We start from the raw sequence: 14,308 nt of genomic DNA on the forward strand, positions 1-14,308 counted from the left end.
TTCGGATTGGAAATTGTCTCGACTTCCCTGGGCATGAAAGTATCGTCGTGCTAGCCTCATGATATACGAATGCAAAAATGGTAACCTGGCTTAGAAACCTCGCAGTTAATAACTGTGGAAGTGCTTAATGAACACTAAGCTGCGAGGCGGCTCTGTCCCAGTGTGGGGATGTAATGCCAATAAGAAGAAGAAGAAGAACGCGTAACCAAAAGGCTGTTTTATCTCAATAAAAACTTGCTCATACCCGTTTTGATCCGTAGGACTAAATTGAATACCTCTTCAACTATTGTTCAATTCCAGGTTGTTTAAGAAAGTCATGGAGTACAGGTCTTTAGGTCTACAGGATTATCATTTTTAAATGGTTCATCCTATTTTGATCCATAGATCCATATTAGATACGCATTCAACATTTATTCCATTCCAGGTCGTCGAAGAAATATCTGATGTCTAGACTTCGTGGCTGGGGACATAATGGAAGCCATGATTGATTCGGTAGACCATTTGATTCAATTTCTAGATCAATTGGGAGATCTTACATGGTACATGTCAGAATTTGAGACGCAATTCGCAAACTATCCAAATTCCAGAACAACTTTGAGATCTTACATCACCTCATATGCCTTGGTTTGAGAAGAGTGAAAGACAAACATTCGGGGAATATAATTAAGTTCATACAGCGAGAAAAGAAATCATGGAAGTCTTGGTTGATTGGGTAGACCATTTGATTCAAACTCCAGGTCAATTTGAAGATCTTACAAATCTTACATGCTAAAATTTGTGACTCAAGTGAAAGACTAATTCTCAGAAGACAAAATTGGGTTGACACCGCGGTTGGGGGAACCATGGAAGCCTTGGTTGATTCATTCGACCATTTGATTCAAACTCCAGGGCAATTTGGAGATCTTACAACACCTCATATGTCTTGTTTTGAGACGCAAGTGAAAGAGAGAACATATTCGAGTTGATACCACGGCTTAGGACATCATAAAACCTTCGGTTGATTCGATAGATCATTCAATTTAATCTCCAGGACATTTTGGAGATCTTAGAACATCTCATATACCTGTATTTGGGACGTTAGTAAAATACCAATACTCAGAAGACAAAACTGGGTTGACGCCGCGGCTATGGACATCGTGGAAGCCTTTGTTGATTCTGTAGACCGTTTGATTCAAACTCCCGGACAATTTGGAGATCTTGAAACATCTCATATCCCTGGACTTGAGACGCAAGTGAAAGACACACACTCGGAGGGCATGATTGGGATGATACTGCGGCTGGGGGCACCATGGAAACCTTGGTTTAATCATTACACCATTTGATTCAAACTCCAGGACAATTTGGAGATCTTACAACACCTCATATGTCTTGTTTTAAAACGCAAGTGAAAGATAAATACTCATGGTTGATTCTGTAGACCATCTGATTCAAACTCCAGGACAATTTGGAGATCTTAAAATATCTCATATGCCTCGATTTGAGAAGTAAGTGAAAGACAAATAATCGGAGGACATAATTGGGTTGATACCGCGGCTGGGAGCACCATGGCAGCCTTTGTTGATTCATTAGACTATTTGATTCAAACTCCAGGACAATTTGGAGATCTTACAACTTCTCATATACCTACATTTGAGACGTTAGTAAAGACCATTACTCAGAAGACAAAATTGGATTAACACCGCGGCTCTGGACATCATAGAAGCCTTGGTTGATTCGGTAGACCATTTGATTCAAACTTCAGGACAATTTGTTTACAACCTATAGAATTCAAGATATTTAAAAAATAAATTTTTGTCAATAAATTCATTTTGGTATTACCGCAATAATTTTTTACCCTATGAATCAATATGGTCGAAACTCAGGTGTGGTTAAATTCAAGTTATATCTGAGCCCTGGTCAAATTTTCAGCAAATTGGTTCACACGCAATCGAGATCTAGATCTCCAAAGTTAACCATTTTGTATGAAAAACGAAATACGTATCTGTTTGTTGATACATAAAAAGTGAATAGTGGAAGTAAATGGAAGAATAATAGTCTTTTAACCTTGTAGCATTTCCCCTAAGACGCTCTAAAATAATTAATCACTAAGATTTTTATTTTCATTGAGAGAGGTTACGCGATATTTACATTTCATTCTCTCCCGCTTGCTAAGAAAACAAACAATGAAAGGAATTTCGCCAAAGTTTTCACGATTTTTTATTACGCATCAAACTATGGTTAACAAATTGCTTCTTCTTCAAAAATGTAACTTCTAACTCGAAAAACAGGAACAATAAAATCATTTTATCGACTAGTCATCAACGCTACTATCATGCGCATTCGAGCCATATCGTTCGAGACGTCGCGGAAAGTGGAGAGTGGTCTCAGCATCGGAAAGGGAGGAAATTTTATTTTCACCGACGGTGTGGGTCGAGTGATGCGTCGTAGTCTGCATCAGCAGCTCTCAAGTGGAACTTTCTCGCCACATTTGGACTATCAGTTGCTTGTTTCACTTCGATGGCGTCTGTGGCGATCGTGGCAGCAGCGCGGTGGAGTACATTTCTGCAATGGTGGCATCTGAAGTACCCTTGAATGGCAATAAATAATGAAAGCAGCTCTCAAGCCACAATTGTCTTGCAAATCTAATCTAGTGGTTGCTGTTAGTGATTTAAAAGACGCATTATTGGATATTAGTTGGTTCTTCTCAGGACCATGTTCTTTGCAAGGGAAGGCCTTGGGCTAAAAGTCTTGTCAATAAAGACAAAAAAGGGTGGGCTGAGACGAGTTTTCTTCAAAGTGCACTTGGTTCGCTTGATGACAGCAGAAAGTTACCGTCCGTAGCAGCATCACAAGCGCGCGTTGTAGGGAGACGCTGCAAAAATTAATTCGCATGAATGGCATCAGTATCAGTCAAGCGAAACATTCTCCCACAATTTGGTGTTGCTGTTAGTAACTGGTAAGGCGCCTTATGGAAAATAATTCGGTTCTTTCCAGAACCATAATTTTATAGAAGGATTTAATCGAGCCAATTTTTCTCCAAAGTGATTTCAAAAAAGCTGCTTTTTCGCGCCCACGAGCCATTTCGTTCGCAACATTCGAATCATCAGTTGCTTGTTTCGCTACGATGGCGTCTGTGGTGGTCATGGCAGCAGCGCGGTGGAGTATATTTCTGAATGCGAATAAATGTTTGCAGCCTCTAGCCCGGACACGCACTTGTGATTCTGCTACCGTCGAAAAATTTCTGCCGTCATCAAGCGTTTATGATATACACCTTGATGAAAATTTGTCTCGGTTTAACCTTTTCTTCTATAAAATTGTGGTTCTGGAAAAAAACAAATTATTTTCCATAATGCGCCTTTCCAGTTATTAATAGCTACAAATCCAAAACAGAATATTGAGAACAAGTTTCATATTACTGATACTGATGTCATCCATGCGAATAAATTTTTACAGCATCTCCCTCTGACGCGCGCTTCTGATTAGGCTTCCTGAGGTCACCTAGCGATTTATTTTCACTTTAAACCAAATTTATTATAAATAATAAGTTCCGAAAATGCGCCATCCGAATCACTAACAGCAACCACTAAATAGTCTCACGCGCTTGTGATTCTGATGCCGAAGTCAAATTTCTGCTGTCGCCAAGCGATGATAATTGACACTATGATGAAAATTTGTTTCGGCTCAACCATTTCTACTATAAAATTGAGGTTCTGAAAAATACAGATGTATTTTCTATAATGCACCTTCCCAATTAACTGCAACAAAACCAGATCCAGAATCATGCGAGAAAATGTCACTGGTAATTGGTTAGTTCTGCTTTGTGTGACCGAATCACAGTTAGTTAAAATTAAGGGTATGCGATAACACACTTTTTCCTAACGAAACGAAACGAAACGAAATTTAAAATGTCTATGTTGATTCGAATCGAAACGAAACGAAATATAGATTTGCTTTCGAGACTTCGAAACGATACGAAATCAAGGTTAATTTATTTCGAAATTTTTCGAAACGAAACGAAATTTTAATTTTTTTCCGCGGAATTTTTATTTAATTGGTTTTACATTATGTACGCAATTTCACTTTTTCGAAGTCAAATAACTGTTTTTCGACCAATAGAGATATAATAACAGAAGAGGCAGTCGGTGATAGATCATCATTAAATTCTCGCCGCAGTGCGCTACTTTGAGCCGGCGGCGGCGTGAGTGCAATTTCCTAACGGCGGCGGTGGCTTAGCCGGCGCCACGCCGCGGTTGCTCTCGGCGGCGACGGCGACGGCTCGGATCGGCGCGGTACAAAATTATCGTTCAAACTTTTCGTCGGTGAATGACGATAAATGCCTTCGTTAAATATTTGCGTTTCTCGTGCCCTTTTTCGCAATAAATTTTATTAATATTGTACAAACGCTGTCAAGTACTTTTCCAGGAACACCATGAGAAGATTCATCTAAGGTTCCTTAAAAATTCTTTCAAACTTTCTTCAGAAATTTCTTTACGGTTTCCTTCAGTGATTTCACCAGAAATTCTTCTTGAACTCTCTTCATGAATTCTTCAATAGTTCGTCCAGGAGGGCGTGTAATTCCTAGTGAGAACACTAGCAAAAATTCTGAACTGTGGCTTGCTTTTTGGTATTTTCATATGCCTATGAGTATAATCGTGTTAGTTTTATGATACAGGAATGCATAAATGGTGAGTCTACTTAGAGACCTAACAATTAACTGTGGAAGTGCTTAATAAACACTAAGCTGCGACACGGCAATGTTCAAATGGGAGATGTAATGTCCATCAAAAAGTTCAGATGAGAGAATTCCTGCAGGACATACGTGAGAATCCTACAGAAATTTTCTGGAATTTTTCCATGTGTTTCTTATCCATAGAATCTAAGACACCTATTATTTATTCCTCAGAACTTCAGGATAAGGGAATCCCCAAAATTCCTAGATAAGGAATTCTTGGAGTGAATTAAAAATGTGGGAGAGCAAAACCCCCTAAAAATAAAACTCTTGGATAAGAGTCTCACAGTAATTCTTGTGTGAGGATTGTGTAACGTCGAAGGAATTTTCTATTTCCTATAGGCGAAAATTCTTTCATTATTCGTGAGGGAAAAATCCCCAGAGTTATCAGAGAGAAGAATTATCTGGTCTATGGCGAGAACTATAGGAGAAATTACTCCTAATTTCTGGGGAAGAGATTTCTCTAAATTCGAGCGAGAGGGATTTTGGTGAGGGCATTCCTAAAAATTTCTTAATGAGAATTCCAGAAAATTTACGTAGAAGGAATTCTTGTAGGATGAAATTCCCCGAGTTTCTGAAGAAGACATTCTCCAACAATTGTAAAGCAGGAGTATTTCACAATTCTTGTATATTAGGAATACTTGGGTTAAGTTGAGAAGGTAGGCTGCAGTTTAGAATTCCTGAGAAAGAATTTGTACGGAATTCAAGAAAAAATCCAGTCTGGACCAAATTTCACAAAAAATTTTGGAGGAAGAATTCTCCATAATATATGAAGGGGTACAGGGAACATCCTCAGAACCCATAATTTCTTAGACAGAAAAAACCTTGTATTCTTGTAATATGAGTTTTACAGAATTCCGGAAGAAGGAGTTCCAAAGAATTCCTGAAGGAAGGATTACATAGAATTCCAAAATTCTCAAAGGGGCAATTTCTCAAAATTCTTTGAGTGCAAATTCTTCAGAATTCATGTGAAAAGACTCGCTGGCGGAGTTTTCAGAAATGAGTTTTCCAGAATTCCTAGAGAATTTTTTTTTTCAGATAAATGGTAAATAACTGAGGGGGCGCAAAGCTGTGTAAATCACAAAAAGTTTGTTTTGAGAAAAATAGGTGCAAAGTCTTTCAATTTTTTTTCGTTTCATACAAATTGTATGAAAGTTCAAAAAATCACTTCTTTTCTGTGAATTTTCATATTTTTTCTAAACATTGTATGTCAAGACATTGCCGCAAAGAATCAAAGCATTTTTTGCTATAGTAGCACAATTTTCACCAAAATGTCACTTACACCCCTCTGCTTCTAACCCCTCAACTAAGAGTTATGATTCTGCTCGACATAATGACCTCCCTCGTTAAAATACAATGACTTACAACCTTTCGGTTTCCTAAGCTTCTTTCGAGTAAATTAAAAAATAAACACAACGTATCGTTCTCCAATTATCACGAATAATAAGAAGGACTTGTCCCTACCGACATAGAATAAAAATAGATATTCCTTCAACATTTGTTGCATCCCAGTTCATATAAAAATTCCCTGGAGCATAGGTCTTGACTTGACCTCCTTGAGAGCTGCAAGCTTTTTGAATTGTTTATGCTGATTGTGTTCCGTAGAATTAAATTGGATGAGCGTCCAAGATTTCCCTGGAGTTTAAGCCTTATGCACTATTGGGAAAAGGGTGGCCATTAATCGGAAAATTTACTATCTCCAATTTGTCTAATTTATATATCATATGAAAGTATATACCCCAGATAAGAGAATCGGAAAATATTGAAGCGCTGTGTTTATGCAGTCAAAAAATATGGGTGAAAGTGAAAAAAGCTGATAAAAATAAAAAATCATTACTTACTTTGATTTGTATGTTATGAAGTCATTTTTTCCCAATAGATAGAAACAGTTTTCATTGAAAAAATATTTTTGGCCGCCTATTTGTATGAGAATTCCCCATAGCACAGTGGGCCACGTCGTGAAATTATGAGGAAAAAATTATTTTCATCATAATGATAATATTTTAGGATCAAAGTGTCTTCAGCAAAGTCAAAGCTTATTATTTAAGCTTTATTTTGAAGTTTGTTGCAATAGGGTGGCCTCACTACATTTTGAGATAAATAGTTTAACTTCTATATTTCTAATTTTAGCATAGTACGAAGTTCTAGAAAGTTGTTCCTTATTTAATTTGGAGGCACTTTGCTGAAGAAACCATTGTTGTACGTCGTTTGTATAATTTGTTATGATAATCTTCTATATACATAAAAATGAATTTCTGTCTGTCTGAACCTTATGGACTCGGAAACTACTGAACCGATCGGCGAGAAAATTTGTATGCAGAGGTTTTTGGGGCCGGGGAAGGTTCTTAAGATGGTTCGAGACCCCTCCCCGCTTTGGAAAGGGGGGCTCCCATACAAATGAAACAGAAATATCTGCATAATTTGAGATCTAATCAGAGAGTAAATCAATTTTAGGCGAAACGAAGTTTGTCGGGTCTGCTAGTTTTAAATAATTATGTTAGGGTGACCCTAAAAAATCAATATTTCGATTGTAACTTTTTAGTTTTAATTTCTACGAAGTTTTAGAGCATAAAAAATGCACGTTTTGGTTACATAACCGAGTTAATACATTGATGGATTGCAGAGATATCACTGTTTTTCTTGAAAAAATCCGTTGTTTTCAGATGCCTGTATTTTTGAATGGGGGAAAAAGGGGGATCCATTTCTCCCTGGGTTAGACAGAGGAAGGGCTAAGGATTGCTCTGCATATTTTGGTATTAGGGAATTTGAAGGAATTTGAGGTTTTTCCTTCATTTAATAAAATGGATTTTTGTACTTGAAAATCAAAATCATCAGTTCTAGAAGTGTTATAAAACCGAAAATTCCGCTGAATTCGTCAAAAACAAAATGTTTATAGTAATCATAATTTCCTCATATATTTCCAGCGCATCTTCATTTAATATACCGATTGGTAGAATAACATGTTCAATAATATCAACGCTTATACACGTGACCACTTTACTGAACAGACCGTAATCGTAGGTTGTTTACATCACTCGTTCAATCAATTTTACTTTAAAATCGCTAGGGTGGTACGGAAAATTAGGTTTTTCGAGCATAATTTTTTTATTTAATTTTTATCTAGGTATATATATTATGGTGGTTCAAAAATTCGATTTTTTTCCACGCCGATTACTCAATTCTGTCCCATGTTCTGAGTGTCCTCTGCGGATTTGAGCGAAATTCGATAAAAACTGATTTAGCACGAGCCGTTTCAAATTTGCATGGGAATTAGTATGGGCAAAGTGAACTTTTCATCATACTGATTATGGCGCTTCCCCATTAAGCGCTAGCGCTGGTGAGAGACTATTTATTTTTATTAGTCACAAAAAATCTCTTCATCAAGTAAGGTGAAGAGTTTATTCGGGCATATAGTCTATTCGGGCGAATGATCCATTCGGGCGAATGGTCTTTTCGGGCGAATGGTCTTTTCGGGCGTTTGGTCTCTTCGGGCGTTTGGTCTATTCGGGCGAATGGAATTCGGGCGTTTGTCATTCGGGCGAGTAATTCACCGTGGGGTTCAAAGTAGTTTTTATTATGTTTACGAAAATATTGAAAAATACTTTTTTTTAACATCAGCACCATTAAAGAAGTTCAAAAGAGTAATAACTGTGAAATAAAACTGTTCCAACAGCTGTTTTGACGATAGAATTTGTTAACATCCTGCGGCTGTCTGATTCCACCTTTGTTTTCAACCATCAAGTATAATCTCCGCTCGCCCAATATCAGTGAAAAAAGTGAATGTTTTATTGTTCTTTACCTCTTAATATCCATGCAATTGAAGTGTCAGGTTTGTTTTTTTATTTTCTCTTCTCTTCTCTTCATCTTCATTGGCATTACATCCCCCACTGGGATATTGCCGCCTCGCAGCTTAGTGTTCAATTAGCACTTCCACTGTTATTAACTGCGAGGTTTCTAAGCCAAGTTTCCATTTCTGCATTCGTATATCATGAGGCTAACACGATGATACTTTTATGCCCAAGGAAGTCGAGACAATTTCCAATCCGAAAATTGTCTAGACCGGCACCGGGAATCGAACCCAGCCACCCTCAGCATGGTCTTGCTTTGTAGCCGCGCATCTTAGGAGGGCCCTAAAGTTTTTTTTATTTTACGTATAAAATTAAGCCGAAAATGTCGGTAACACTTCATTCTCCACCAAATGAAAATGCACGGCGAATGGATCCCCCAGAAAATAACTGTGCCTATTCACCGGCCATCGAAATCGTGAGTACTATGAATGATACCGCCATTATTTTGTACAGGTTGAGCAGAAAGCAATGGTTTTTGCGGGGATGACTTGTTGGTCATAAGAGTTACGCTAATGAACATTAATTTCTGCATCTCCAATATAATTCTTTTGCTTATGTCATTTATGTACATAAACTTCACATGTTTGTGTTTAATTAAATGATTATATTCATATTTTAAATAATTTAAATGAAAAGTTCTTATGCACGGAGAATGGGTACCTACCCACACGGTGAATGGTACTCTAACACGGCGAAAGGATACCCTAATATATCACTGAAAAATTATCTACTGTAGGATCTTAACGGACTTGACTAATAATAAACTTCAAGAACTAACAGTGGGTTTTATTTATATCTAAAACCCACTGTTAGTTCTTGAAGTTTATTCAACGAACCGAACGTAGGCAACCACTCTTCACGCCAACGGTTTTCACTCTCATCTACTCTATGCTCTACCGAGGCGAAACGTTACCCGACCAGTAGATAGTAACAGATTTATATCAGACCTTGTTATTCTGTTACAGTAGTTTTTCATAACAGCAGTTGTTATAAAGTTGTTATAGTTAAAATAACAAAAAATGTAACAAAATCTCTTCTAGTTTTAACAAAAACATTACTAAATATGTTATTTATTGGACAAAAATATAACTCGTTGTGTTACATAAAAAGTGGTGAAAATAGCTTGTACTATAACAAATTATGTTCTTGAAAAGATTATGATTATCCATAATGTAGGCAATTAACTTTGTCCAGCTGGCTCAACTTTGAATGTAGGTTCGAGTTATACTGTAGGTACATTTGTTTTTTTCCAATTCCTATCTACCAAAAATGTAGGCAATTTTTTTCGGTAGAAATAAACATAACACATTATGTTTTAATCATGTTATGACGATCATGAAACTTTCTTTTTTCCATCTTTGGCAAAGAATTTATACCAGACTTATTGCAAGTTTTGTTATTTGTAACACATATTGATATAATTGTGTTAAAATTTTGTTATGACTAACTGGTCGGGTAAGGATTACCAGATATGTTGTATCTAGTGGTACAAAGGCAAATGATCATTCTCTACATCTACAACCATCTATCTTGCCAAAAACAGATAGTTTTCGATTTTCATTCGAATTAAAACAATTATTTAAGGTTCGTGACGGTGTTCAAAAGTATAATTTTCAATTTAAACTATTTGGAGAGCTCTACGATTTGCTTAATTGCCTAAAATGCACGGTGAATGGCGACTTGACGGTACACTGATTAAACAAATTTCTGCTATGCTAGGTAATTTTTTTTTTTACTTTACGTTCTCCCGGACTAGCTGCCGTCCCATGACCAGCAGCAACACGATCAATTCCGCATTCATATTGAACTAATAGTAAAAAAAAATCACAAAATATAAATTTGAATCTTGGAAACACTTGGAAACGACTGAGAATGGGGTTATGTAGAAAGCGTTCATAGAAAAAAATACATAACCTAAAGTTTTGAAAACAACTTAACGATTTTGTTCAGCGGCGCAGCCAAAATTTTTGATAATATAAAGAATGGTTTAAAAGTTTTAATTTGTTTCGAAATTCCGCGGAATTCCGTGAAATTTCGTTAGAAGCTAGTTTTTTCTAGCGAATTTTTTGTAATTTTACGAAACGAAACGAAATCGAAAAATGTGATTTCGCCATGCTCAAATTCCGCGAAATTCCGCGGAATTTCGTTTCGAACCACCTGAAACGAAATTTTTCGAAATACCGCATATGCTTAGTTAAAATCACTGTGTAAAAAAATGGCACGATCGCATCGCTTATCAGAGTGAATTCAGATGTCTACCAACTAACTGATAATCTTTCCTGTGGTTTTTGCGAAGACGTAGAGGTAAACACGGTCTTTAAATAGCAAAACCCTTATACTAATATTCCTTTCCTTTTCCTAACTGACTACAAGGACGTAGCCGGCGCCATTATTGATCATTTTAACATTTAAAACTTGCACACTGAGAACAATCCCAGTCAATCATTCTGTTGATTCTTTGTGAAATTTCACTGATTCTGGTCAATCACGGAATAGCAGCCATAGATAGGTATGTGTAGCAAGTCAAAGCCAAGTTAGGCTAAAATAAACTAAAAATTACTTTGTTTTGGATTTCCACGCTAAATCCCCGATTTGAGTGAAGAGTACGTAAAATTATAATATAGGTACTTTTTGTGACCGTGTAGCATGCAACTACGAAATGTGTTTTTTTGCTTTCTATGATATGACAAGGTTCTTCCTATAGTATTACGATGGAAAAGGGCTCATCACCTAACAATTTTTATATCACAACGGAAAAATTTCCATATAAATCAAAACCGTCTACACCCCCGCCCTTCCTCGACACCGATTACCGCTAAGGCAGCCACTTGCGGTGAGTTTTCTGTTTGCCATGCTGCATCGGGGCTAAAACTGCACTGAAACAGGGAAAAGGCTTAACCGCAAATTATTACGGTTCCTCCTTTGTAGCTGCATACATCACCGATAATTCTACGATGCTAGTCGGTAGTCGGTTGCTGCAGCATTAATTTACCGGGAGAACAGCTCATAAGTTGATGCTTGAGAACAAGACTCTCTTCTACGCAAAAGTGCCAGTGAGTAACCATAGGCAGGCGTGCATCATAGTTGGGGTTAAAGTTTAAAATGCATTTTTGTCACATTTTTTAGCTAGCTAGCCACGTTAGTGACTTCTTTTTCTTCTTCAATGGCTCAACTTAATTTAGTTCACTCGCCATCTTCGAATTGGCAATCCTATGCCTTTGCTTGGAAGGCCAAATGAAGAACCCAGCGTTAGTGTCTTTGTAGTGAATTTGAAAATGCAAGAAAACAATAAGAAAAATTGGAAAAATAATTTATCAGCTGATTATTTCCTACTCCTTTTAAATCTCCTGATATCCACATTGTTCATTCAGTTACAGAACTGCATCTTTTCCTTTGCCCTTATCATGGCACTGAGGTGGAAAGTGCAGCCTAGGAGTAGTAGCTTTGTGGTGAACCACACTGGAGTTCACACACTATGATGGCTCGGACGAACAACTGAGAGCCATTGCCGGTATAAGCACTTGGCTCTATGATTAAGAAATTGGACGATATGTGCTCTCCCGTAGATCATTTCCAGAGTGAGGACAGTTGGGCTGGGTTGCGAAGGCAGTCGTAAATCAGAAAATGATTTACACATCAAGTGGCCGCACGGACTGACGTTGATGTAATTGAGGCGAATATTATTCGCTTTTTTTCCCATCCATGCTGACATTCTCGGAGTGACAGTGTGGGTTTTTCGAATTAGTTTGTTAATTTTTTTCTTCGGCGAGGGCAGTCATTGCATTGACTTGATGTTTATTACTTATGCTGATTTATGGTAATCTGGTAAGCGGCTGGGTAGGTACTTACTGTTGTTGAATTTCGCTCCCTGCGATATAAGCATCGATAGCGGCGTAGCGCCACTTGGGCCACGAGGTGGCAGGCCGAACAGCTGATTACTGGCATTTTGTCCTACTTTGAAATAGTTTTTGTGCAATCCCATCCCGTGGTGTGCTGTCCCGGAGGAATGCCGTCGATTGTCCTAGTGGGTCCGAGTCTGGCGCGCCGATGTCGTTGGCGGAAGGTAGTCGGCGTCGCCGCCGTCGTGTCGGCTTTGAAAGCCGAAACGTATTTATTGGCGAACTCTATTGGTTGGTGTGTTTTGTTCTCCCGATATTATATTCTGAAAATAAAAAAAATGAAGACGAAACAATGAATATTTGTGATTCTAAGTTTATTGTGTTATGTAGTATGTTCGATTTTTTATCAAAAATCAATTGTAGGCCTTTGGCTGTACTGACAAATTCAAACAAATTGAGGATAGTTACTTTATCTCATACATCAGAAAACGTAATATAAATAATTATAGTGAACAACCCTTTTTAATCTTAAAAAATTTGAAAATCCGTGATCGTGACATTCAAAGCTCGTCAACATAGAGCGGAATATAAAATAAACGAAAATCACCACAGTCGTTGACTTTCGGTTTGCCTTTTTGGCCACGACCCTGACAATACGTGGGTGATTGGTTAAAGTTGTACAATCATCATTGCGTCGCGGCCACCTATGCAAGCCCAAATCATTTACAGCATCTCCCATCCGTCTCTTCTGTCAACAGAGGTGCCGTCTTGGCGAAGCATGGAATCACGTTCCGTCAATTATGCGGTTGACTCAGTCAGTGGTCTGTCCGGATGCACTCACATAATAAACCGGTACCGGCCCGCTTGTCGGATAGTTTACCAAACCTGACTCGTGACGCGACGGAGAAAAGAGCTGACCTTGTGCTTACTGTCCTGCTGTATCATTGCCGTGTGCAAGATGCAATGGTGGCAGCTTCCAAGTTGCACATACTGCAGGGCTTTCAAAGTACCGAAGATGTCGTGTAAGGTGTGCAAAAGTCGCGACCCATCGACCATAACTGGGCAATAAACAATGATGTTTGCGTTGCATATAGAGGCGTGCGAAAAAAGAAGTGTCACCCCGAACGGTTCAAGCTGTCAAGAGCGAAGCAAATTAATTAAAGCGGCGAAGACTGGAGAAATCGATGGGTTCTTGCTAGAAGTTTGAGTCGTTTTGTTTTACAGATGCCTTGTTTATTGTGGCAATTTACTTGGGTTGAAGTTCCCTTAGAAAAGTCTTCTATTATTGAAGGACATTGATTGGGTCTTAAGACTCAACTGGCAAAGCATGTATTACACTGGGTCGCTTTTTACACGGTTTGTTTTTGGTTATTTCGGGCCACAGGCAGCTACACAATTCTGGTAATGATGGTGCACTAGCATTTTTGGCCTAATTGTTTAATTTATAATTTGGCGTTAGTAGTAAGAACTATTATTGGAGGCGTTAATATTATTTAAAATTATATTAAAATAAATTAATTTAAAAAAAATAGGCAAAAAATGGCATTTGTGTTTTATTTTCTACATTACTTAATTGAAAAGGTCACTAGGAATCTCTTGGAATGTTTTTCCAAAAACTTGTATAATAATAATTAGACTGTAATGGCGACATTTTAGGGGGTTTCTAGCAAGTTCACGATGGGCCACGCCTTGAAATGAAGAGAAAAAAAAAAAATTTCCCTTGAAGATGCAATTTTAACAACAAAGTGATTCAGCAAAGTCAAAGCATTGCCGATTTCACCAATTTGAAGAGTTATGTATAGATTGTGAATTGCCCGCTTCCTTTTCTCACACTCACTCTCATTTCGGGTTGATCGATTTTTGTTACTGAAATTTACCCAATTATAACCCATTACTCGTTAGTCACATGTAAG

General features: G+C 37.8%; 1 protein-coding gene across 1 annotated transcript in view; it reads right to left on the reverse strand.

The window, feature by feature from the left end:
- The window catches only part of LOC134217659 (scavenger receptor class B member 1), a 227,180-nt gene that overhangs the window by 69,174 nt on the left and 143,698 nt on the right, over positions 1–14,308 (reverse strand). Inside the window, exon 2 of the mRNA XM_062696467.1 lies at positions 12,406–12,718. Within this exon, the coding sequence (XP_062552451.1) occupies positions 12,406–12,538 (133 nt within the window). The 5' untranslated portion in view covers positions 12,539–12,718. The remainder of the gene's footprint in view (positions 1–12,405; positions 12,719–14,308) is intronic.

This window comes from Armigeres subalbatus, chromosome 2, assembly GCF_024139115.2.
Source record: "Armigeres subalbatus isolate Guangzhou_Male chromosome 2, GZ_Asu_2, whole genome shotgun sequence".
Taxonomy (NCBI): Eukaryota; Metazoa; Arthropoda; class Insecta; order Diptera; family Culicidae; genus Armigeres; species Armigeres subalbatus.